We start from the raw sequence: 27,209 nt of genomic DNA, 5'->3' as shown, positions 1-27,209 counted from the left end.
GTCATCCTACAGTGCCTGATTAGTAACTTAGAGAACCTGCACCCCCCACCCTACTCCCAATGCTGAGCTGCTCCTTGTATCCAGAGAAGAAAGAGTGTGAGGGAAACTCAACTTCAGCAACTTCCCTGAAGATCCAGCGCTGGGAAACTGCCCCATTTTCCTCTACTCCAGCAGCAGCAGGTACATGATTGGCACAGACACTCTTTGGGGATAGGGGTCCCTGGAAAATTCCCCAGTCTGACCCCATTATGCCAGCTGACCCCAGGACTAGAGGGTAGGACCTACCTACTGCACACAGGAAGAAGTCTGAGGATCCTCCAAAACTGTCAACATCAAGGGAATGTTAGGATTTCAGAAAGAGCCCCTTCTCCTGAACTGGCCCATGACAAGAGTCCCATTATTATCCTCAATGGTGGCCCTGGTACAATCCTCAGAGTGGCCTTCAGTGCTGTCTGGTCAATCCCGACTTCCACCAATGAACCAGTTTCAAAACACTCCTAATGTAATAGTGGTCTCAAACTACAATATTGGTCAACACCAGACCCAACCTCATTCTTTGCCTGAAGGAGTTGAAGCCTTTCCAGATTAATGCAATTTAAATCAGTTGTGCCATGTAACCGAATAAAGGCATACATCGATTGACTTTCCATTCAATAGGTTGTGAAGCCTTGTCCTTCTAAATGGATAGATCAACCAGTGACTATACCTACAACTCCATCTTTGAGGGTTAGTAGGAGATGGATAAGAGAGTGGAAATCCTAGAGAACTAGAGAACAGCTCAACCTCAGGCTCCCTGGGGACAAGTAACAAGGTCCCTTCACAGGACTGACCTCCCTATTAGGCCTCATACTCATGACATGTGTGCAATACAAGCCACAAACAGGGGAAATTTTGTGGCCTGTATTGCACAGGAGAACATTGCAGGATGCACCGTCTCTTGGCACCTGGGACCATGTACAATAGACCTCTATGAAGCTATGAGCTAGTTGTGGGCTAGAAAAGATTCCCCAAGTATAGTCATATCTGTGAGGCCTTAGGTATATTGCTAGTCAACTAGTCCTTTCAGGAGGCGACCGATTCTGCTTGGCGCGGCTGATCTTTATCCAGGTGCCCACATGTCTGTTTTTTTTTTTTTTTTATAACCCATATACACTTTACATGAGGATAAAAGTAGTAATGTACCTTTATTGTCCGATAAGCTTACAGCCAAAACCTCCCACGTGGTGATCGAATCTTTTAGGAAAAAGGAAATAGACTTTGTCGAAATTCTGTGGAAAAGACAAAAGAGACTCATAGAGTAAAAGCCTAAACTTATCTTATAACACTAGGTAGTGAAATGCAAGTGAAGACTTAGGCTCCTAATACACTAGCGGGCGGCACACTCACAGCATGCGCTGTGCTGGAACGTCCGGCCCGAGCAAGGACAACCGGAAAGGAACTGACATGTTCAGATTTGGTTGCTCAGTGTTCAGGCTAAGAGAGAGATAATCCTAAACTTGTGGCTTGGCACAGACATGAATATTGCCATCCCTAATTCTTAAGATAGCCTATTAATATAGTAACTAATCTTGGCAGCCATTTAAATGACTCAACCATATGCTAATTACACTCACCCTTTATCATCTGGTCTTTCATTCATGGTCTCTATTTTCCAGAGCCAACTTTCCTGAAATTGTGTTCTGGATACAATTTCAGAATCCTCAATGTAATCAGAGTCATCATCAACTAAAAAAAATAAATAAAACATATAAATCCCATAAAAAAATTAAAACATGCTCAGGTTCTACATTATGCCTGAAGACCTTCAATCATATATTTGCATCAGCTGACACAGGCCTAGAAATATAAGGAGATGCTTAGATTTAAATAGATACTGTACCCAATTGTTCAGGAGTATTTGATAGCAGCAGTTCTGTGATAACGGGGCTCATTCACTAAGGGTCCGCAGAGGGCACTTTCGTCGGGTTTCCCGACAATCTCCGATTAGTGGCGCATTTAACAGAGGTTTTTGGTGCAAGCGATCGGATTTTGCCGCATCGGCGCCGGCTTTCACGCGACACAAATCGGGGGGCGGGCCATCGGATGATCCGACGGATTCGGACAATACGCAGGATTAAACATCGTAAATTGTGTCATAAGACACGCACTCACATACACCGGGAACAAGAAGGTGAACTCCGGGGACCTCAGCGGGGAAGCAACAGATGCATTTTTTACTTAACCTATATGAGCACTGTCTAGGGGCAAGTTAAAAAAAAAAAAATTGCTTAAAGAGGAGTCCAATGACTATGGAGGGTAATGGTACTTCTTCATTGCTTCATTTGATTAAGTGAACGTGAGGAAGAACATCTTGGCCTCACTGCTCTAGGCTGTAGGGGCTACCTATATACTGGGGATATGTGCAGGGGTTACTGATATACAGGGGGTATGTGCAGTGGCTACCTATATTTTGAAGACATGTGTAGGGGCTACTTATATACTGGGACTTGTGCGGGACATATACTGGGAATGTATGCAGGGGTTACCTATATAATGGGGACCTGTAGGGGCTCCCTTTACACTGCAGGCATGTGCAACAGTTTCCTATACAATGGAGACATGTGCAGGGGCTACAGATATACTGGAGCCTTGTGCAGAGTCTACCCATATATTGGGGACATGTTCAGGGGCTAAATATTTACTGGGAATATTCCAGGGGTTACTTATATACTGGGGGCATGTGCAGATGCCAGCTATATACTGGGGACATGTGAAGGGGCTTCTTATATACTGGGAATATGTGCAGGGGTACCTATATATTTGGGACATGTGTAGGGGCTCCCTTTATACTGGGGACATTTGCATTGGCTTTCTATATACTGGAGACATGTGTAGGGGCTACCGATATACTGGAGACATGTGCAGGGGCTACCTATATACTGGAGCCATGTTCAGGGGCTACCTAAATATGGGGACATTTACAGGGGCTACCTTTATACTGGAAATATGTGCAGGGGTTACTTATATACTGGGGGCATGTGCAGTAGCTATTTATATACTGGAGACATCTGCAGTAGCTATCTACATACTGTGGGCATGTGGTGAGAATGGGGCAGATTTACTTACCCGATCCATGCGCGATCCAGCGGCGCCTTCTCTACGGAGGATTCGGGTCCAGCCGGGATTCACTAAGGTAGTTCCTCCGACGTCCACCAAGTGGCGATGCTGCGCTGAAGTTCCCCGAGGCCCGCCAAAATGCACTCAAGTTCACCGGACTATTCCTGGTGAAGGTAAGCGCGAGTCTCGCAACACTTTTTTTTTTTAAATGCGGCGGTTTTTCAGAATCCATCGGGTTTTCGTTCGTCCACGCCCCCTGATTTCTGTCGCGTGCATGCCAGCGTCGATGCGCCACAATCCGATCGTGTGCGCCAAAATCCTGGGGCAATTCAGGGGAAATCGGCGCAAATTGGAAATATTCGGGTAACACGTCGGGAAAACGCGAATCAGGCCCTTAGTAAATGACCCCCAATATCTTTATACTGGTGGCAGGGCTGGAGTACCTGGCAAAGTGTAGGGGCCAAGAATTGCTGGCAGGGACCACACGGCTAAATCTCAGTCCCTGTGATTACCTATTTGCTGGGGGCATGTGCTGGGGCTATATATAGGAGAATGAATATATGAAGCACTTATATGTTAGGTGGCAAAATAAAATCTTGTCAGTCAGTGGCCCCAAAATTCCTAGTGGAAGCCCTGGTGCCAACACATGCAAACAAAGAATCACAGAGAGTTTGCACATAGCACAAATGTAAGTATCAACAATGCTGAATCCCTTGAACAACATTTAGGGATTATAAAGGTGGTTAGGGTACATGGGCAACATATGTTCTGTTCTTCACGAATGACCTTCCATACATATATAAGTTTCTCTTTCCTAATGAATACAGTGAACAGGGTCCTGATTCTGACATTTTCCATCTCCTTACATCTAGAATATTGTTGATTTTTTCTCCGAGCATGTGCAACTTCCCTTTGCATTGTAATGGTGTTGCAGCAGTCCAGGAAAGCATCAACACATTTCTGTCCATCCATAATATAGCGAGACCGACGTTCACAACTATAATCCACTGGGCTCTCCAGCATACCGTCCTCACAACATTTCTTCTCCGAACTGGTGTATTGTGATGCTGGAAGGATGAAGAAGAAAGACCATTGTGAAGTCTCTATTCCAAAACACATCCTAGAATTTAGGTAGACTTGTCAATTTCTTACCTTTTTTGGCCATTTCTTGATTCACTATGTTGAAGGAACGTCGTCTACGCTTTAGTTTTGGTTGACATAACGGCTCTGAAGGGAATTTTGAAGTTTTCATAAGAAAATTACATTTTTGATGATACTTGATGACCAATCTCCATCCAGGGCTTGTGCCATAGATGGACAACACTTTAACAATTACAATTGATCACCTGATCTCTCAGAAGTTGTTAAATCGAAGTTTGTCTGTAGGGCAAGGCCGGCATCATTAAACACCCCCGGTGTATCGGCACCACTTCCCGGTGTGCAGCCAATGTCGTATCTTTCCACCAATTCCCAGACCTTTACAGAAGGAGAAAACTCTGTGAAAACTGTAAATGAAACACATATTTTCCTTATAGATATATTTTTCTTCATGTCTATTCTTTCACCTTGCCCTGGGTGATCTTCAGTTTACTGTTGATCGCATAGACACCTCTATCCACAGCCACCAGTCCCACAGTAGCCTTATGATCTGCTTGTAGCTTCAGCCTCATGTTGGCTTCAGGTTGCTGAATTGTGTTGTCTTTGTCCTTTTCTCCTGATATCCGCAGCTGTATGAAACATCCGAGCATTAACATCATTTATCTCCAGAATGTATCCACCAAACTTAGCCAAAACTAGGAGACATCTTCTGAGATTCGCTTATTTTTGGGTAGAGTCTCTAAAACCTATAGTAATTGTGTATAACCAAAACTGATGTTGGCTTGGTGGGGACAGAATTACCATGAAGAAACAAAGTTGTAGTTTGGTTCTTATGCTCAGCAAAGGTGGCCATTGGATTCAAAATTTTTGCAATTTTGCATTAGCGCAGGCATGTGGGTTTATTTTTGCAACATAAGATTTTGTTATTAGAAACTGCCCTATAATTTTATTCAAGTTCAAGTTTTTTTAACAGACCATTTTTGTGTATATGTCATTTGCTATGAATATTTTTTTTTTTACTGTATTTTCTTGTCCTGGTTACAGCAATACCACATTTTTCTTTATTTTTTTGCTACAGAATTTGAATTCATTATATAAAATCTAACAAATGATATACTGTATTTAAAACATATGCACTTATAGAGCGATATCTTGGCTTTTAGAGATTTCTCCTAGCAACAGCAACAGTTAAGTGGTTCCCCATTAACTAGGATTGGAGATTGAATGCCATCACTGACAAGCTAAAATGCAATTTTAATAAATAATATGACTTATCTCTGAAGTAATCTTAACACAAGGTTTAATCACCAGAGGAGACAGGGCTTTTTTTTACAATGAACAAGATAAAAAATTGTTTTTCTTTTTTACTATGAGAAGTGTCAATCTGTGGAATAGCCTGCCTCAGGTGCTGGTCACAGTAGGAACAGCAGAGAGCTTCCTTTGTTGAACTTGATGGACATGTGTCTTGTTTCAACCATATTAACTATGTAACACAAAATAGAGGATCCCTCCTTAAAGGTAAAAAATTTCAATAAAAAATCTTAACAAGTTTTGTAATAGGTAGCTTATATGACTATAGATTTGGCTTTAGATGTAGAAAACATTAAAATAGTTAACGAATTACTGTAAATTCAAGCAGACTATTACATCAACTTAGACGTTTGTGATTGGTTACGTTGAATTGGTAAAAGCCTAATTTAGACAGATAAAATAATCTATAACAATTCCCTAGATAGATATCCTAACGATAACTATTCTTACCGTTCCCATACAAGTATCTTCCACATCAATCCAAAGTGAGTCAGCTATAATCGCCTGGCCTGATCCTGCTTTCACGCTGTAGTATGCCAAAATGCGGAATGACGGGATAAATTCCTCCGTTATATGCAAAGACATAGTCACCAGAGTCTGGCCTCTTGCCCTCTCCTGTGTCCCCACCTTCATTATTCGACCTTTGTTCATTATCTATAAAAAAAATGTATCAATACAGTACTCAAGGACAAAGATATAAATCTAGGACATTTCTTCATTACATTGTGGAAATGAAAAGTTGTGTGGTTAATACAAGTCACCAGTCATGCTATAATTACTCATTAGTAGTGATAAGTGGACCCGAACCACAATGTTCTGGTCCACACCAAACATTATGGGTTTGGGTCCATGAAACCAGACTTCAGACAGAAGCTTGGGTTCGGTTCCAGCATTTGGTTCACAGCCCCCATACACCATGGACACTCACACCTGTTAACTCTTTCAATGGGGTTTTGAGTGGGCATCCCGATTTGGTTCTCGGACCTGAACCCAGGCTGAACTTTCAGATCCGGGTTTGTCTGAAGGGGTCCACTCATCCCTACTCATTATTGATTTTCAGTAGTCTGCGTAATACAGCACATGGACCACAGTGACCTAAAAATATCAATGAGATCTAATTTTCCATGGTTGTCTATAACCAGAGAATCTTGATTTGTTTTCTTCTGGATCATACATAAGATGATAAAATACTGGCTTCTTCATTATTCTTTATAGTGCAAGCCAAAATCAATAGATTTTGAGATGTAGAACAATTTCTTTGCTATCCTCTTCAGTATCAGCCCATTCATCCTAGGTCTTGATTATGCAGAACTTTCTCTGTCTCTCCTTGCACCTCAAACTGTGTCATACAATCCTCTGCAACGCCCTCCCCCACATTCTGCTCTACCAGCACTTGTTGCTCATCAGAAAAGCTATTAACCACTAGTACTCACATACCACGAACTGTAAACTTTATGTAATCGTCTCACTACTGGTTTCTACTACTTATTACATGCTGCATTCTTCTCCATGTGATGAAAGTTGCCTTACTAATCACTGTAAAGTTTCTGTATATACCTTGTGCAGTAAATCAGTGGATTTACTTGTAGGAATTTCAATGGATTTACTGCTAAATTGCTTACTGGTAAAACAAAAGGCATCATGGAAACTATGGGCAGCTTTTATTTGACTCATCCTCAGGGCAGATACAGTAAGAGTTTATTCTCCTCCCACTTCACTGCAGCTGAGGAACATTTTTGACAAGTGGCTTCAGAACATAACAGAACATATTCTCTTGAAAGACAAGGGTGAGCAGCACAAGAACATATTAAAACAGGTAATCACATGAGACAATTTGGTTAAAATCCTTATAACATCATAGTTACGCTTTAAGGAGTTGACATATTTCGAGAATAGAGGATATATAGGTTTCAACTGATTTAGAAAATTCACTTTCAATCATTTTATCATTACATTTCATGTTAATAGCCCAAATGAAGCATCTTCTCTCGGGAGGACCCTGCATGTCCATTCATTATGTGGACATCATATTGGATTTCAGCTGTAGAGATTTTCATTTTGCCTGTGACCTTGAAGAGGAGCAGCCCCCATCATGTCCCAGATTTCAACCAATGCTAGTTGATTTCAACACAGGAATACCATGTCGTCATGGGTGCCCTTGTGACCTATGTCTGCCTCACTCACCTCAATAGGTTCCAGCGGTGTCTCCTGCAGCTCGGTGCGCCCGTCCCCACCTCCTAGGGCATGCCTGCCGGCTCTGTAAAATTTAGAGGGCCAGTACGCTGCTAAATGGTACTTGCCAGTCTCTGACCTACTAAATGGCCAGCCTCTTCCTAAGACCCCTGCGGGATCTTTGTGACTTGTGCATTTGAGAAAGCTTTGTTCCTGATGCCCTGTGCTCGTGTTCTGAATTCCCGTTGTGTCCCTGGTTCCATTCCTAACTACGATACTTTGCTGCCTGCTCTGACCTTCCGCTTCATCCCCGAATCTGATCCTGTGCTGCCCGTCCTGACCTCCTGCCAGTCCCATGTAACAACAAGTCCATCCTGATTTGCGTCGGCCTCTGGTGAAAACCAGCTTCCACTAAGACTTCGCTCCCAGGTGTCGGTTTACGTCATTGTCCGTGGCGGTCCAGTGGGTCCACTACCCCACACATGTGTTTATCTTATACAAATACTATGACTACTGCCCATAACAGGGAACCTCTTGACAAATGTTTCTCTTGACATGAACTAAGTGATGTCATGTGATGTCATGTGATCCCAAGTGATCCCATACATTTATCTCAAGTAAAATAGATAACTTCTGATATTATAAAATGAACAATGTTTAGGTTAAGATCTGAAAAAAACACCAGTTACCACATAGTTGAAGTGATCGATTTGATTTTGGACACTGGAGTCGGTGTTCCTGATATTAAAGTTGATAACTGTATTGTCTCCTATTTTTAACTCCGCTCCACTGGCACTGAGATGAAGGTAGTTGCCACCAACAGATACATAGGCAGAGGCCACCATGGTGGCAGAAGCTTGTTGGTCCCTGGTTAATGCATCTTCTTTCGTTGAAACCTGGAAGTAAAGAGGAGGCAATAGATGAGTGAAGTAGTTAAATAAGGGTAACAGTCTAACATTCAGTATTCATTCAGATTTTTCATTCATTCAGTGTTTAAACCTATGCTATACAAAAGCATGACCCTAATCAACCATTGACTCAAAATGGCATCTGATCATGGTCTGGCACCATTCAGTGTAATGGAAAACTCAATAGAAGTGTCGGACGCAGGTGGAAAAAGCTCCTAAATGAACGTAAATATACATTATAGCCTAAAAGTACTTCCAATACCATCTACAATTTCCTCTGTAAACATATGTTGTACAAAAGAAAAAACGTCATTTTTTCGGGAGGTCACCTTTGTCTCCAGGCGATTTATCCCTGAGGCAGTATTGAGTGTCAGCTGAATAGTTCCATCTTCCTGAGTTACTCCTTTTACATCTCCCGGTTCTGCCACAACATGGATCCCATGAGCGGGAGTCCCATCAGGATTACTGACAAATACCTAAAATGGATTAAAACAAAATAAAGATTTTTATACCTTTCTAACCAGGGGTTATCCTCGATACTTGTGTGAGATCAAGGGGTACAAAGTCTTCAGTCTTTCTCAAGCCTTAGTGTCAGCTTCTTTCCCTATCACTTGTACCTCTATTTCTTTAAAAGGAATATTATATTTTTAGATTAGATTTTTGATGTAGGACTATTGAAACATAAAAAAGCTTGAATTTGTCAGATATGATGGATGTATCATTATTATATATTATGACTGGGGCTGGGCAGACCCAATTGGGCTTGGTGGGTTTGAGGAGCCCTGAAAGAAGGTGCGACTGGCATTTGGAAGCCCAATGGGGGTTAGCCCAAGCCCAAACTTCATGATGGGTTATTATTAATCCTCTGAATTCCTTCCATAGAACTAAAGAGGGCTCTTGTGACCAGTTTTAAGAACGATTCGGTTCGAAACACTTGTATTGGGTATAAATCCCCATAGAGTGGGCTTATCTACCCATCGCATTAGGCTGTGCTACGCTCTATCACTATATGGGGCTTTTCTTTGGAAATTACAATATTAATAAGTTATGCATTAATTTCCCATTGTTTTAAGCAAAAGAATAACCTGATAATAATAGAGAAATTCCGGCACTTACCATAAGGTTAAAGGGCAAACCTGGCTTGAAGTACTGGGATGTTTTTGTTAAGTGGATTTTGTATGGAGAGGTCACAATAAAAATGTTATCCAGCTCAGATTCCACCAAGTCACTGCCTGGAGAAGAGATCAGCAATGATAGAATGTTAAGATGTAATAGCAGTCCTACATATAACATTAGTCCTACATGTAACATCAGTCCTACATATGTATACAGTCCTACATGTAACATTAGTCCTACATATAACATCAGTCCTACATGTAACTACTTACTTACCTATGTCTTTGCCGATACTGCATAGGTCACCACGGAGGTCAGCGATCTGGTTCAGCAGTGATCCGCTCTTGGATGGTATGTCACATGACAACACCGGAAATGTTACTGTTGCACTGCTTGACCTCAGAGATCTGACACGTTCTTTTTACTTTTTTAACTAAGTTTTCACATTGTTTTAGTTGGTCAGTCCTAGAAATGTCAGTATTTGGGTCGATTGGGTAAGAGGAGCATTTGTGGACTTGGGTTCTTTTAGATTGGAGAATTTATTAGACACAATACTGTAGATGGGATGAGCAGCATGTAACTTTCCATGAAGGCGGAGGTGGTACTGGGTGGGATCGGTAGAGCGTTATCATTCATGACACTAGGTCATGATGAAGGTGGATGAGTCGGGTTATTTGAACCATACATGGTGATGTTAATAGGATAAGATGAACTAACACAGATTTTTTTCTAGAAATGTTAGTCCTTGGTGACACAGTATGACTATCACCTACCTGAATCTGTAATGACAGTGACAGACACATACAGGCTCCATTGTAACATGTCCTTCTCCTCCTGGAAATACTTCACCAAGTCTTGTCTTTTCAATACAGCAAAACCTTCACCATTGGCGATCTGGCTCAGAATAGAGAGTGGTCAGTGGTCATACATGGGTGCCCACTGGATGTCAGGGGTGAACCTACTAAATTGAGAACTACTCCACACCTTCCACTCTGACAGACCTCATCCTTTAACCCATTCATATACGAGACGGTTGTGCAATAATTTATAGATCGTAAGTCTATGACCGGTAGTGGATGTGACCCCTCTCCATAATCTCCATTAGAGATCTGCTCTGTGTGATGGGCACTTCCCCCGGGTAAACTGTACAACCAGTATACAACTAGGATGACTGAATGGCTGCCATAGAGTTGTACATATTGTCCTGGATTGGTATCTTCTAGTTGGTTTTACTAATGTACGTGACCCTCTATGGCAGTGGTTCTCAACCTTTCTAATGCTGTGACCCCGCAATACAGTTCCTCATGTTACGGCGACCCCAAACCATGCGATTTGCAGTAAAAACGCTATAAAATTGAGGCTCCGATGGCTTTAGGCGACCCCCGGTTTTGGTTGAGAACCACTGCTCTATGGGTTGCTGATCTGTAACCCTGTAAGAGTAACCATATGTAGCATTACACCGATGCATCAACAGTTTTTCACCCGAAGGACCACCATAGACCATTTTACATACTATATCTTCCTGTCCTTGACCTTACCAAGGCTCTGACCACTCCTAAACTGGATGAGACAAAGCCTTCAAAGGAAATCTACCATCAAAATCCAAGACAATAAACCAGGGACACGCACTCATAGTCTTCTTATATGTGCTATCCATGGCCCCCTTGCTTCTAAAATCAAAATTATGCTAATAAACCAGAAGGCTTCTGAGGGCTTTTCCAGAGCCCCTGTGTGCAACAGCTTCACAGGTTGTTACCCTGTCTTCCCCTCCCCCTCATCCCCCTCAGCATAGGGGAGGGAAGTGCTCCTGTACAGTATAATAGCCTGTAAAGCTACAAAATGGAGGGACGCTGGAGTCCACAGTCCTCCAGGCTCCTAAGTATAATTTTAAAAGTTGATTTTGAAAAAGGAGGAGGCCATGGATGACAAATATAAGAAGATCCAGGTGCCATGACTGTAATCTACTTATATTTCTTATTCATGGCCTCTTTCCTTCTAAAATCCATTTTTTAATTGTGCTAATAAGCCAGAAAGGCTCTGGGTGTGTTATCAGCAGTTTTCTGTGTTGCAGATTTAAAGGCTGTTACATTGTGCAGGAGCACTTTCCTCTTCCACTCTGTAGAGATTAGAAAAAGTGCAGAGGGAGGATGAGACTGAGATGTGCTGCTGCACTGTGTAACAACCAGTGAAGCCAGAGGATAGAGAGCTTCTGTGACATGCTCATTAGCATAATTGTAAAAGTTGATTTTAGAAGGAAGGAGGCCATGGACAACAAATATTAGACAATTACCACAGTCCCGGTGCCTGTATCTATGTGTAATGTCCCTGGTTCATCAGGATGGTTTTTGATGGTGGATTTCCATTAAGGATAATGGCAAATATCAAAATAACAGATTGATCCAGCACCAAAACGCTCCAGTTATTTCAAAGGTTTTGTCTTCAGACACTTTATTAGAGAAATTCCAATCAATCCATAAAACATATCCAGCACAAGTACAGGGTCGAGATAACATCATCTTCCATGGCTATGATTAGGAGCGCGGTTGTGCTTGAAACGCGTAGGTGATATGATGTTACCTGACCCTGTACCTCCGCTGGATATATTTTATGGATTTATTGGAATATCTCTAATAAAGTCTCTGAAGACAAAATTTTTGAAATAACCGGAGCGTGTTGGTGCTGGATAAGTCTGTTATTATGGGTCCGAGGAGGGATCTACAGCTCACACTGCGACAGTAACTGCCCCCGAAATCCTGGTGAGCGGCTAAATATTTGTGATGGGAAACCTATTCATACAGCACATTATACTCTGATAATAAAATATCCTTACGTCTCTTCTACTTAAAGTATCCGGGAGACTTTTCTTCTCATCATCTCTCTTGATTCCAAAGAGCGCGAAGGCCTTGCCATTAACCGGCTCACCATAGAGATAACTAGGGAGAGGTGTGATACTGCTTTACCACCAGTCCCATTAGAATAGTCTCCATAGCTGCTCTCCATAGCTGCCACTTACTTTGCCTCTATGTCCACCCTTAGTTCTTCATCTTTAATGTGGAAAAATTTCTTAGCTGCAGTTAGTTTTATTTCAAAGCTCGGTAGAACTGCAAATAAATGTAAAAGGTGGAATTAGATCAGAACAATTTGCAATGGCTAAGCTGAAGCTTCCTATACAGTAGTGGATTATAATAGAGGCGGATTGGGCAGCAGCCTGGGGCCCAAGCCTTTGAGGGGGCCCATGGCCACTCAAACTACCCACCAAATTTTAGACTGAGAAGGATCTTCACCCATGAAATCCTTGTACATCTCTTTAGTCTCTCAGTACACATGTACCATAGAGCCACTTCAGGACATTTGAAGGCCCTCCAAAGGTCCTGAAACTGCAGATTGAAAGCAGCAGAAGGATGAACACATCCTCCATTTCCCCAAAAAACTGATTCTAGTACCAGATGTAGGAAGTGTATCCAGACTTGTAGGGTCTATAATATTCATACAGCCCCGGGCCCATGGTAGTCTTAACCCGCCATTGTTGCTATACCATGTCTAACCACATGGTGCACCATTTAGGGCTGACTCCTCTATAAAAGCAGAAAGAAAAAAAAGAACTTTTCCCATGAAGACTATTATGTTAAATTATAACAGAACAGGTTTTTACAGGGTATTTTTTGCACTTTATTGCTCTTGAATGAGAAATTAAGAAAAATTAAAACATGTAAAAAAACATTTTCAATCATTTTTTTGTGATTTTATCTTTTATAATAACACCTGGTTTACAGAGTCTGGAAGTAAGAAGGCCTTCAGAATGCCCTCAAATGTTTGTGAAATTGCCTTAACAGGCCCTTATAGGACGCAAGCCACTTTTCGACGCCTCCTGTTTTTTTTTCACTATTTTTGTGAGGTTTTTGTGAGCTCTATAATTGAATAATAGCAAATGTAAGTTGGAGCGAATACAATCTTAAAATTTGCTTCACTTTTATCTCATTAATTAAAACTAGAACATACAGAGATGGTGACAAAACCAACATGTTTCCACCGGTGTCAACACCAGTTTTAAATAATGAAATAAAAGTGAAGTAAGTTTCATGATTATATTTTCTCCCACAGCAGTGGATCGATTTTACACTGAATCAGACTCTCGCCATTGGCACAAAAAGGTCACTGCAAACCCCTTCTAAACTTTTGCCTACAGTTGCTGTGGAATGAAGTTTATTTGCACCTAAGTTGCACTAAAACTGTGAATTTTTTATACAAATACAACTGGATTTTGAAAATATATCATACAGAACCCCGAAAAGTTATGCTGCAGCTAGCTATGCTAAGCAAGTAAAAAAGTCACAAATTATGTGGCAAATATGCAAATGCAACCAGAAAAGTTGCAAATATTATAGAAAATCAAATGAAAAGCCTAAGATAAATGACCCCTGAGTTCACATACACTGAGTTCCTGCCGGCAGCAGCGTGAGGAGTGTAAAGCTACTGGCAGATAAGTTCTTTATCTGGGGAGGGAGATGGAGGTACAGCAGATCTAGCAGTTTGTTATGTCATTGGGGGTCATTTACTAAGGGCCCGATTCGCGTTTTCCCGACGTTTTACCCGAATATTTCCGATTTGCGCCGATTGTGCCTGAATTTCCCCGGGATTTTGGCGCAAGCGATTGGTTTGTGGCGCATCGGCGCCCACATGCGCGCGACGGAAATCGGGCGGCGTGGCCGAACGAAAACCCGACGGATTCGGAAAAACCGCCACATTTAAAAACCGAAAATGTGTCGCTTGGGAAGCGCTTACCTTAACCTGGTCCAGCTCGGTGTATTCCGGCACGTTCAGATGATTTTCAGCGCAGCAGCGCCACCTGGTGGACGGCGGAGGAACTACCTTCATAAATCCCGCCCGAACCCGAATCCTGTGCAGAGAACGCGCCGCTGGATCGCGAATGGGCCGGGTAAGTAAATCTGCCCTATTGTGTGTTATATGCATCTCATGGATCTCATCATTTGTCTCATCTCTCTTTCTATGTTTCAGATACTAGTACAATGTTCAGAAAGTAAATAAAAAGTGTATATAAACCTTGCACACTCATAATCTAACCACATTTTCAGCTCAAGGAATCATGAAGTGTCCACTTAGAGAGTCCCCACCCACCCTTTGGAATTTTGCACTGATCAGCCTAGAGAGTCATAGGAACTAAAACAGCAATAAAACTTAGTAAAATGATATATTAACGGGTTAATAATGATCTTAAAATCACTAGGGGGTTGAAATTTGAGAATTTTATTTCATAGGAAAACCCCTTTAATGGGGTAACTTACCACGAACATTTAGACACTAACATGTGGATACAGATTTTTGAAGTATTGGATGGCTATTGGTTAGGAGAAATTGACTCAAAATTCTCTCAAAATTAAGGGCTGGTTCTTCATCCCACCTCCATGGGGCTTCTAGAGAACATGGACATCGCTTTTTCAAAAAAATGTTGATTGCTCTAACAGTTTCTAGAAGAAAGTGAGCTAGACCCTATCATCTCGTTTGTTCTGTTCTTACCATATTCCTTTACTTCGAATTGTGTGGTATAATTCTGGATCAAAGCATCTTCAAACTTTGCTGATATGGTCCATACTCCAAAACTGTAAAGTAGAGGCCAGAACTAGTGACAATCCTCATTATCAATATTATCATCATTTGCCCCATGGTAATAATATGATGCCCATCAGATGCCCCCCCCCCCCCCTATATAAGTTGTTTCTCACCTTACAAGGTCGGGCAGTGTATACGTTAAGGAAATGATTCCAGATTGCTGAATGATATCCTTTTTGACCATGACTTTGTCGGGAGTCTTTGAAGAAATGAGAAGATTTTTATTACTTCTGTGGTCTACTATGGTCTACTATGGTCAACTATGGTGACTATGAAGAGCGGTCAGAATAATAATGTAGAATTAAAAGATACTTTAAGGAGAAAACCAAACGAATACTCAGATATCTCGATTGGATATATCTAAGAAGTTGAGAAGCTTCAGATCTTTCACCACCACTGGCTTCCAAGCTCATGGAGAACATGGTCTGGACATCATCCTCTCACATATGCAGGTCTTCTAGCTACATCACTTGAGCATCCAGGTCTACATATAGACTAATCCTACTTTGGTGGACCCAACGGTATTAATCCAAATCAGCATGGGTGAGAATGGGTCTCCAAGTTATGACCATGGCTAGTCTAGAACGCCATAATCATCCTTGACCTTCATTGTATAGTTAATTGTAATAGACAATACAATATTAGAGGTCTGCTCCATTTAACTTTTTGAAAATTCCAAAACCAACCAATATGTAAGACCTCCATTTATTAAATATTTATACGATATCCTGTTACTGTGCTAGAGACATCTTTGATGAAGATGCTCCTCAAACCCATAAGGAGGCAGTCAGAAAGCTGGGATGTTTTTTGCTGCCTTTTCTTCTCGAGCCCTTATATTTTTTTGCTTCTTTCGACATAGACAGTAGGAGGCTGACTTTTTATTTAACCAATATCCAAAGTACAAAGGCGCCTATGAGTAGACAAGTCAACAAGCAGTTGCTGCTGGTGTTTGGTGTATTCTGCCCTTAAATACGCTAAAAATAGAGTAAATAAGTTAAAATTTAGAATATTGCCAGCACAAACTGTTCAGACAATTACTTCTGTGTCCTGAACAGAATATTCTATATACTGTAATGGACAATTATACTGTAAGTAGCTTTTATCTTAGATATAAAGCTGAGTGTATGTGTGTATGTATGTCCACTAATGGAATCTGCACCATCATGTTTATAATCACCAAATTTTGCACAGACCCTCTCTGGACTCAGGGAACAAAATTTTTTGAAAGTACACTTATTAGCCACCATATACAAGAGACATAGGGGCAGATTTACTTACCCAGACCGAGGCCGGCTGAGTGAAGGTAAGTACAAGCTCCGCGACACATTTTCCGCTTTTAAATGTGGCGGTTTTTCCGAATACGTCGTGTTTTCGTTCGGCCACGCCCCCCCCCCTCCATTTCCGTCGCGTGCATGCCGGTGCCGATGCGCCACAATCTGATCGCATGCGCCAAAATCCTGGGGCAATTCAGGGGAAATCGGCGCAAATCGGAAATATTCAGGTAACACGTCGGGAAAACGCGAATCGGGCCCTTAGTAAATGACCCCCTATTGTCTGCTGCTGCTGTGGCAGTTGGAAGCTGAGACGTGATTGGTTGCTGTTTTGCCACAGGTCAGTAATATGAGCTCTGAGCTTTGATTGGTCACTATAGGCAATGAGTAGAAGACAACTTATGAGTGAGGTAAAATAGATAGAGGCAGGGATACGGAATAGAGAGAGACAGTCATTGACAGACCCTGACATTCAATGACAGAGACCAACAGAAACTGACAGAGACAGTCAGTTACAGAGACTGACAGTGAAAGAGACAGTTAGTGACAGATAACTGTAAAATATTTTTTGTTAATCCATTCTATTTTGTTACAGCGAAGAGCAGTTAGCTATGCCAGGGGCTAATTTCAAAAGAAAAATCCTGTCTTACCCAGAATTCGATGATCACCGACCTGGTCTGTGGTTTTAGATCTAGACTTGTAGTAAAAAGTCTGTAAAAAACTTAAACAAAGTAAAAAAAAAATTATACCAAAGACATGAATTTTGGTTTATGAAAAAGTCAATCTTTGATTAATTCCTTGACATTTACAGAAACACCCAACATTTGTTAACCCCTCCTCTTCTTTCTCCATATATACTTTCATGTGGTTATATGAATACAGTTGTATCTGAAGGTTAGACCATGATTTAAAGCTACATAGACATAGCTCAAAATGCTTAGGTGTGTCTATCCCCCCTCCCTTTGGAAATAAATAAAGCAACATTTTTATCTACTTACTGGAGAGCTGGAGAACTTTTCATGGGATTTAATGCCTATGATCAGTCATTGCTGATGTGGTCAACCTCTCCTCTCCTTTCTCCCCTTCTCTGTGTACCCTTAACTTACCAAGAGGATGTGGCTACATGTGTTGAGCTGTTCACTATAATTTTTCTTTTTGTGTGTAGATAATATTAACCTCAGGTCAGCTCATCTTTTAACAATTTTGCTAAAATTTGTAGTCTTGTATAGAGTTCTTGAGAAGCAATAGCATTTCTGGTCCTTGTGTCACTTGTAATTTTAATGTTCTAGCAGATTTACCCTCAGCAGATCTGTGAACACCTAGCTGCTGTGACTCTTTGCTCCTGCTGACCCAATGTACAGAACGTTTCAGTGAGATTTTGTCTGTCTAGAGAAGTTAGCTGTGACAGTCCCTCACCTTTCACATTATATTTATAATACAGATATCCTCTAGTTCTACAGAAGATCTACAGGCCCCGTAAGGCACCGGACCGTTGTAGTCATCCATGCATCAATATAGCTACATACCAGGCCGATCCAGGTTTAATCTTCTTTTTAACTTCTACAGTACTGTGCTGCCTTTGTAAATGTATAATAAATACTCATTTTGATGCCCCCCCCCCTTACCCCTGTGTTTCTTACGCCTAACATATGACTAATGACTATGAATTGGTGCATGGACTAGACCAGCTTTTAGCTGCTCTTTTTTTTACGCCACAAAACGAGTCAGAAAATGGAAGCGCCATAAAACTGTTGGATTCATAAGTGGCGCCACAATTTTGCACCCAAAAATAGTCGAGACTGAAGGAAAACATCAATATTGTGGTCGCCGTCACTTCTTAATTTCAGGAGCAAGAGGCACAGAAAGGGAAAAAAACGCTGCCAGTTTTTTGTTTGAAAGGCAATAATAAGTGACCACCCCCCTTATGTGCAATTTGAAAAATCCGGCAAGTGTCCCACGCCCACCACACCTTTCCCTTTCTGGGAACTCAGAGGGTAGCAAAAACTCCATTTGTGAAGCTGTGTACCTCTGAAAAGTCTTTAAAAAAATGGCCCTCATTAGTTGTATTAAATGGCACTCGTAGTGCAGGATGTCAATGTACCTAAAGATCCCGGGGTGTAGACGGGTTTGTCGGTCTGTATGAAGATGTGTCCACTTTGATAAGACACCAGGACAACTTTCTCCAGGGTGCAAACTGAAGACTTTACAGAGACGTATACAAACTGCTTCTTATTTGGGTCTTTTTCCAAATTTTTTGAGGAAATCTGAAGGAAACAAAAACATTATCATACAAAACGTTGCATTGATTTGGTCACACTGGTGCAGATGATAAGGAAGTTGTTCATTATGGACTCTAAAGGACAAAGCAGGAATTCACTGATTTCAAAGAGAAGTAATATTTCGTTTTTTTCCTAATATGGTATTTTGGTGCAGTTTCTTTGTCAGCAGAAAAATGCACATCATCAAACTTTTCAAAAAGTTGATTGTATTAGGTCAATAACCATCATAGGACTGAATACTCTGGCGTGCAGTGAGACTCACACCCCATATTCCACCAGCGATCGGCCACTCTCCTGCCTCACTACAGTGGCGCAGCCCTTCTAACCGGCTCAACCAATACTTAAGGCATTTTTTCCAAGACCACAGGACTAGGTCTATTAGATCCCACCCCAGCCGAGCATATGTGAGTCTCTACATTGCATCCAGTGTATGTTGCCTTTTGGACCTGAGGAAGGGGACAATTCGTCCTCGAAACGTGTCGTCCATAAAAATAAAGCCCTCGTCCGACAAGCCGGCTACTGCGCATGCGCAGTAGCTTCGGCCTCGGAGCTGGGGCTGCTCAGCCGTGGGCTTGCGTTCTGCGCATGTGCAGAACGCCATCATGACGGACGCGGGCGCGCAGCTACGAGGAGCTGCGCGCCGCACACAACAGGGTAGGAGGAGTAATGTGGCTACTGGGGCGTGGAGTAGCCACGCCGTGTAGCCTCGTGCCCGGCTACTCCACGCCCCAGTAGCTACATAACTAAATTTACATATTAGTTCAATAAAGTTTCCCAAAAGTTAGCGGGGACGTGAGGATTAGCTCTAAAAAGAGCTATCCTCACGTCCCTTACATCCACCTACCACCCGATCTACCTTTATAGGTAGAATCGTGGTGGTAGGTTCCCTTTAACACACATCTTGGACTTTACTGTTACATTTTAGCTCTAGGGGCAGCGCGCACCTATATACCTGTGTTTTTTGCACCTACTTTTCAATTGTTCCTTACACCGCCAGTGTCCCACTGCGGTTCACGGGAGACGCTGCAGCCCGCCAGATTCACTACTAACCTATTCCACCAGTTCATCTGAACACCATCAATTTTCCCATAATCTCTAGCATCAGGCGCCACGTGTTCAATCCTTTAAACTACATCATGGGATTGGTCATCCACTTCCCTAAGTGGAGCTCCTCACATTTCTTTACATATTAAAATCATTATTGAGATACTTTTGACCAGTTAATAAATGTTGGATCATGGGGTCATCGCCTCAGACTAGATCGCTGTTCAGTATCTAAGGCCTTAGCTTTGACAATAACTCAAGAAAGGTGGTAACTCCACTACCAAAGAAGGATTTCTTACGTGACATCTATGAGATTGATATCTAAGAGGAGGGAACTTCTAGGACACATTGACAGAGAAATGAGAGATGAAGTCACGTAAAAAGAGCGGAAGTCACAAAGGTCCACATTAATCACTCAGGTAAGGATATGTAGGCCATAGAGAACCTAAAAAACTGTGTATTTTAAGATTTAAATCAAACTATCTCACCTAGAAGAGAAACAAAGGAAGAACCAGAGAGTCATTATTGGTCAAAAGTAAAGTGTCCAGTTAGTAGAGTAAATTATACTGTATATCCTTTTATGGTAAAGATGACACATAAGCAAAGTTATTTGTTGGTTCATAGATACTAAAAATCTGGTATTTTTCAGGAACCAAATCTAATCCAAAACTTTTTTGATTAGGTAGCTACTGTTGTCTTACAGGGGGTGGGGTTATCAGCCTATTTCCAGGACAATTGTAACAACATGAATTTGGGCTGATTTCATTTCGACAATTTGACAAAGCTTCTTGGATATGAATCTTGTATGATTTACTCTTTTCTAGTAAAGATAACTCATGGCTGGTGGTCTCCATCTGGAACCACAAGTTACTTTTGTACAATGGCAGGATGAGTTTATGGCACTCCCACACAGAGACTGGATCTTACCGTAATCTTAACATCTCCAAAGAACTTGTTATTTCGATTCACAGAAACTTTGCTGGAAGCTAAAAGATATGTCCTCCTCGGAAAGTCCTGGACTGTGATGGCAGCATCAAACTCAGCCTTCCGTCCATCTACTATTATGGTCTCTTCAGTTTCTACACGGAGCACATTGGGTGTTATCAGGAGGCATCTGGGGGAAGTAAAATAGGTCCGCAGAGAAGAAGAAAGTTTATTTGTTGTATAAGATAAGATATAAGCCACTTAGCTTATACATGAGTACATTAAAACATTCATATGGAACAAAAGGAGTGAGATCCCTGCTCGCAAGAGCTTACAGTCTATGAGGAAGAGTGGGGTGACACAAGAGGTAAAAAGCTTATATAATGGTCCAGCCATTCTTCAAAAGGGAATATAACAAAATGTAATATAATAAATAGAAGTGCTGTCGCTTGACCCAGTCATCAGCCGTCATCTTATATACAAAGTCCAGGGTGAAAGGGACTCCAGAGAAGCCTGGTGCCTGCTGGTTGCTGGATAACAGATGAGAGGAGGACACAGGATGGGTTAGTAAAAAAAAAAAGAGAGTTGAAAGTTCATGCAGTTAAAGAGTGTTATAGGCTTGCCTAAAGAGATGGATAGGTGTTAGTCTGATAGTCCGGAGCAGAGCATTCCATAGAATGGGTGCAGCTCGAGAGAGGGAGGTTTGAACTAGGGTAGCGGTTAATCTAAGATCACTGGTGGATCTAAAAGCATGGGTTGGGCAATAGACTGAGATGAGAGAAGACATATAGGGAGGTGCAGCACTATGCAGAGCTTTGTGGATGAGGGTTATTATTTTAAACTGTATTTGAAAGGAGACTGGCAGCCATTGCAGTGACTGGCATGTACTGGAGACATCCGTGAAGCATTAAATTTGAAAGATGAGCCTGGCTGCTGCATTAAGAATATATTTGAGAGGAGAGAGTTTGGCAAGTGGAAGACCGGTTAGCAGAGAGTTACAGTAGGCTAGATGAGATCGAATAAGAGCAACAGTTAGCATTTTACAGGTTTCAAATGTGAGAAATGGGCGGATTCTAGAGTTGTTTGTGAGATGCATGCAGCAAGAGCGAGCAAGAGATTGAATGTGTGGCTCAAAGGAGAGGTCGGAGTCCAGCACAACCCCAAGACAATGGGCCTGCTGTTTCGAGGTTCTGGTGACCCCACAGACTGATATGGAGAGGTTAGGAAAGGCTCTGTTAGTGGATGGTGGAAAGACAAGAAGTTCGGTCTTAGAAAGATTAAGTTTCAGGAAGAGAGAGGACATGATAGTAGAGACAGCAGACAGACAATCACTAGTGTTCTGGATTAGGCCACGGCTGAGGTTATGTGCCGAACCCCAACAGAGAGAGGAATAGAAGAGAAATATCCAGAAAAGGAGACACTGAAAGTGCGGTCAGAGACCAAGAGAGTGCAGTGTCCTTCAGTCCAATGGAGCGAAGCATCCTGAGGAGGAGCTGGTGGTCCACACGCTGCCGATAGATCCAGGAGAATAAGAAGGGAATAGTCACCTTTGGATTTTGCAGTGAGGAGATCGTTGGAGACTTTAGAATGAGCAGTTTCAGTGGAGTGCATAGAGCAGAAAACAGATTGTAGGGGGTTAAGGAGCGAGTTAGCTGAGAAAAAATGGGAAAGTCCAGAATAGTCCAGGCATTCCAGGAGTTTGGAGATGAAAGGGAGGTTAGAAACTGGTCGGTAGTTAGCAGCACTAAATGGGTCCAGAGAAGGGGTGACAACAGCATGCTTGAAAGAAGAGGGGTAGACACCAGAAGAAAGAGAGAGGTTGAAGATTTTAGTGAGGTGACTGCTGGGGAGAGGGACTGTACCAGATGTGAGGGGATAGGGTCACTTATGCAGGTGGTGGGGCGAGCAGAGGAAAGGAGCCTGGACAGTTCTTCCTCTGTGACTGGCTCAACCCAGCTCTCCTAGAGAGCACATCTTTTCGGCCCAGCTCCTGACACAGGAGCAACTCTACACTAAGTGACCAGAGACAGCGTGTGACTCACACCTCTAGTGAGTTCACACAGAACACCAAGGATTAAAGCTGCAGCTTCCAGCATTGGACACAGCTACATCCCAGCCTGCATCTACAACCAGGCTGATGACCAAACTCCTGAGGTTCACTCTCCAAGATCACTCCCATTAATCCGGCATCTGTACAGAATCGTTTGGCACGTTGCCTGCTGTTGGTTCGAATAAAGAACTGTAAGTTATTTTTGCACAACGTTGCCTCCGTCTGGTCCCTGTTACAGCTGTCAACATCAAGGGCGCCCTCATCTATCATCCAGGGACTCATACTACAGACACTAAGGGGTTGCCCCAGGGAGAACCAGTACATCAGCCTCTCCCTCCATATTTCTTGCACAAACCACCTGCTGGAGACCTGCCAGGCCGTAGGACAGCCCTCCAGTCCCCATACCAAGCACCATGACAACAATGTGCCTAGGCCGCAACCGCCAGCCACTCCGGTATTCTGAGCCCCGGCTGCCTCCACGCCCCAAGAAAAGGCTAGGCCCCGGTGGGGGGTGTTGCACATGTTTCGGTGATAGCCTGCAGGAAGGACTTAGAAAGAATCAGCTCGTGAGTGGACTCAAGTTTATTGCACACAGAGCGGGCATTCCAGGGGGCACATTTGAAAGGAGTTGTAAGATGAGAAGGGGAGAAAGTAGTGGGGATGCATTGGATATTGAGGAGGTTAGTAGGGTTCCTATGAGGGGTGGAAAATTTTGAGCTAAAAGAAGGAGGACCAGGGTCTGGAGAGATACAACCTACTGCAAGCAGGAAGAGAATAGACAAAGAGAGAAGATGATCAAGCGATTTGTGAGGTGATCTCGGCTTCACAGCAGAACCAGATGGAGTATGGGGTTAGATAAAGGATAGAGAACATGAGAGGAGTACAGTGATGAAGGAAGTATTGGACGAAAGGAAAGGAGAAAAACAGGTAGCATTAGTACAACGCCATTAAAGGATCTAACTACTGGAAAAGTAAACCTGATCCAACTCACCATGGAAAGGTCCCAAGCATATATGAAGTAAAAGTTTCTTTACTTAACAAAGTATAGCAAACAATCATGTTCTGACTGCTTGCAGATTTATTTATATAGTGTCTGCGCCAGTTGTGTGCCGTTGCTGCACTGTGTCCGACAAGACAGAAAAAAATGTGCACCTAAAAGGGCATTCCAGTACACAGTTGAATTGTGCACCACAATACTGTCCGACGTGCACCACAATTCTATAGCATGAAGAAAGTGCACCAGAAAAAAATGGGGCATCTGCCGGAGTAGAGCAGGGGACACCAGATTTATGAAGGCATACATACATTTCATGACTCTGTCGCACACTGCACCCTCTACAGGCAAATTGCATGTAGTACAGTTTGCACTGGTTTTGATAAATCTGGGCCATAGATTATTTGCTGTGCTATTGACGGGGCGATTAAATAAAGAAGCTTTTACTTCCATATATTTTCTTAGGACCCTTCCATTGTTAGCTGAGTCAAGTTTAATTTGCAGATACAGTATGCCATAGAGATAACAGAGACATGTAGCACACCATAAAAGCATCACTACCAAAAAATTGCAGAAAAGTAAATCAATTTACCAGACCCATTGGGGCTCATTTCCTAAGGGTCCAAACGCCCGAATATTTCCGATTTGCACTGAATTGCCCCAGGATTTTGGCGAATGCGAACGGATTGTGTCGCATTGGCGCCGGCTTTCACGTGACAGAAATTGGGGGGCATGGCCATTGGACAACCCGACGGATTCGGAAAAAACACGAAATTTAAAAAAGAATTTGTGTCACAAGATCAGCAATTACATGCACCGGGACGAAGAAGGTGAACTCCAGCGGACCTCGGCGCAGCAGCGACACCTGCTGGATATTGGGCGCAAGACCTTAGTGAATCCCGGCAGACCCGAATCAGCATCGGACAACGCGTCGCGGGATCGCGACTGGACCGGGTAAGTAAATGTGCTCCATAATGGTCCAGATTTATTAAAACGAGTGCAGTTCTGTACTATGTGCAGTTCGCCTCTCTAATGTACAGGGAGCATCAGATTAGTAAATCCTGGTGCACGTTTTTCATTAATCTGGTGCCCCCTGCTAAGTGTGCACCATCTTTTTTTGTTGCACCATTAACATACAGCATCCAACACAATTCTGTTTTAAATGCGTCACAAACTCCAACTAAGCAGTAACAGCCCTTTTAGGGGCACATTTTTTTGTGTTGCCAGACACAGTTCACAAAACTGGCGCAGGCACTTTACAAATACATGTACAAGCAGCTTTCATGTTCTTTTCAGTGCAAAGTCAGACAGAAAACTGACGCATGTAGATTTTGGGTTTACATAGTAATTAACATTCAAAATATCTGTAAATGCAGTAGATATATACACAGGGATATCAGGTTCTACTCACGGTGGTTGTGCGTAAGATCCAACAAGTCCATAGATGAGAATAAAACACAGAGCATGGATCCTCATGGTGCTGGCTGGGTTATCTTCTGCCTGACAGATATTGAAGGGTAATATATAAATATATATATCGGGTCAGACTCCAATGTAAATGCCTCTGTAATCATTAGCAGGAGAGATTTAGGGGCTGAGATATGAAGGTTATTGGCTGTCGGACAGGGACACAAATACCAATTGCACAATCAACACTGACTCCAAATTACACAGTTTCAGCATCAACGATGATTGCATAAATGAGAGTAAAAGAGAACACAACAGTACATAATAAATACAAAAAAAAAATTGTAAAAATATGACATGCAAAATAAAAACTACGACGAATACAAGATCTCTAGTGCCTCACGTCCAGGTCCTCCTCCAGTGGTCTTTCCAATCGTTGACCTGCTGGTGATCTTTCTATAACAGGGGTGCACAAACTTTATTGGTCCAGAGGCCACATTGTCATTCAAGGGGTAAAACTAGAAATTAGCACCATAGAAGTACACAAACACTGAATGCCACCCCAGAAACAAAGTACGGCATGCAAACTATAACTAACACAGATCCTAGACCCTATCGAGAGCAGATAATAACAACACTGGAGACCCCAGAGGAGACAATAATAATGGAGACATCAGAGAAGATATTTATAATAGAGGAGACCCCAGAACAGGCAATAATAATTGGAGACCGCGGAGCAGACAAATACCAATAACACTCCAGAGCAATCAGATAAAAAGTAAAACTTTTGAAGATAAAATGATAACAGAGACCCTAGAAAATGGAGACCACAGAGCAGACAATAATACTAGAGACACCAGAGCAGACAAAAAAAGGAGAACAAAATAATCACCTTTGTTGCTCCTTTTCTACTTCAAGTTCCTCTTTCTGGCTCCTGACATTGTATGCGCTAGGGTCAGGAGCAGAGCTGTGCATGGAGCAGGACAGGGGTGCCCCCTGCACACTACACAGGCAAACTGCATCTAGTACAAAGTGCACAGTTTTTGATAAACGTGAGCCAGCACATACACACCATATAGACATACATAAAGCATACAAAGCTATGCATCATGTACACAGAAATACAGCATATACACAGCCAAAACCCCAGATTCTGGGGCCCCCTGACACTGCTGGCCCTAAAGCAGCTTCTATGGCTGCTACCTATGTAGTTACGCCCCTGGTGCAGGAGATGACCAAGGAGGGGTGACTACAGTACACCTGACCAGTTTGGAAGGGTCATCTCTTGCGTTGCATGGATGGACCGGGTAACACTGATACTCAGATGGATTCATAGCTGTCAGGCCTTCTACACCAATGACCACAGTGAATAACAGTCATGGAAGAGCTTGGTTTCTAATGCTGTCTGTATATATTGGGGGTCATTTACTAAGGGCCCGATTTGCGTTTTCCCGTCGTGTTACCCGATTATTTCCAATTTGCGGCGATTTCCCCTGAATTGCCCGGGATTTTGGCGCACGCGATTGGATTGTGGCGCATCGGCGCCGGCATGCACGCAACAGAAATCGGGGGCGTGGCCGAACGAAAACCCGACGGATTAGGAAAAACCGCCGCATTTAAAAAAAAAATCTGTCGCGGAGCTTGCACTTACCTTCACTCAGCCCGGCTCGGTGAACTCCAGTGTGTTCCGATGCTTTTCAGCGCAGCAGCGCCACCTGGTGGACGGCGGAGGAACTACCTTAATGAATCTCGGCCGGACCCGAATCCAGCGCAGAGAACGAGCCGCTGGATCGCGAATGGACCGGGTAAGTAAATCTGCCCCATTGTCTCTGGGGGTGAGACCCTGTCCGTGTATACTGTCTCTGGAGGTGAGTCCCGGTCTGTATATACTGGGGCTCTTTTACTAAGGGC

At 42.7% G+C, this 27,209-nt stretch overlaps 1 protein-coding gene across 1 annotated transcript in view; it reads right to left on the bottom strand.

The window, feature by feature from the left end:
* Positions 1–25,478, bottom strand: part of LOC140128228 (complement C3-like) — a 58,962-nt gene extending 33,484 nt beyond the window's left edge. Inside the window, exons 1-19 of the mRNA XM_072149779.1 lie at positions 25,303–25,478; positions 20,851–21,037; positions 18,702–18,864; positions 17,251–17,321; positions 15,443–15,528; positions 15,237–15,319; positions 12,715–12,802; positions 12,532–12,634; positions 10,475–10,595; positions 9,702–9,817; positions 8,915–9,061; positions 8,367–8,573; positions 5,956–6,159; positions 4,662–4,823; positions 4,443–4,572; positions 4,249–4,323; positions 3,963–4,163; positions 1,614–1,725; positions 1,183–1,268 (exon numbers count right to left, since the gene is read on the bottom strand). Coding sequence (XP_072005880.1) covers positions 1,183–1,268; positions 1,614–1,725; positions 3,963–4,163; positions 4,249–4,323; positions 4,443–4,572; positions 4,662–4,823; positions 5,956–6,159; positions 8,367–8,573; positions 8,915–9,061; positions 9,702–9,817; positions 10,475–10,595; positions 12,532–12,634; positions 12,715–12,802; positions 15,237–15,319; positions 15,443–15,528; positions 17,251–17,321; positions 18,702–18,864; positions 20,851–21,037; positions 25,303–25,367 — 2,407 coding nt within the window. The 5' untranslated portion in view covers positions 25,368–25,478. The remainder of the gene's footprint in view (positions 1–1,182; positions 1,269–1,613; positions 1,726–3,962; positions 4,164–4,248; positions 4,324–4,442; positions 4,573–4,661; positions 4,824–5,955; positions 6,160–8,366; positions 8,574–8,914; positions 9,062–9,701; positions 9,818–10,474; positions 10,596–12,531; positions 12,635–12,714; positions 12,803–15,236; positions 15,320–15,442; positions 15,529–17,250; positions 17,322–18,701; positions 18,865–20,850; positions 21,038–25,302) is intronic.
* Positions 25,479–27,209: the final 1,731 nt, after the last annotated feature.

Source organism: Engystomops pustulosus, chromosome 4 (genome assembly GCF_040894005.1).
Source record: "Engystomops pustulosus chromosome 4, aEngPut4.maternal, whole genome shotgun sequence".
NCBI lineage: Eukaryota > Metazoa > Chordata > Amphibia > Anura > Leptodactylidae > Engystomops > Engystomops pustulosus.
Note: the sequence above shows the minus strand (reverse complement) of the source record. Positions and strands in the feature narration are given on the sequence as shown.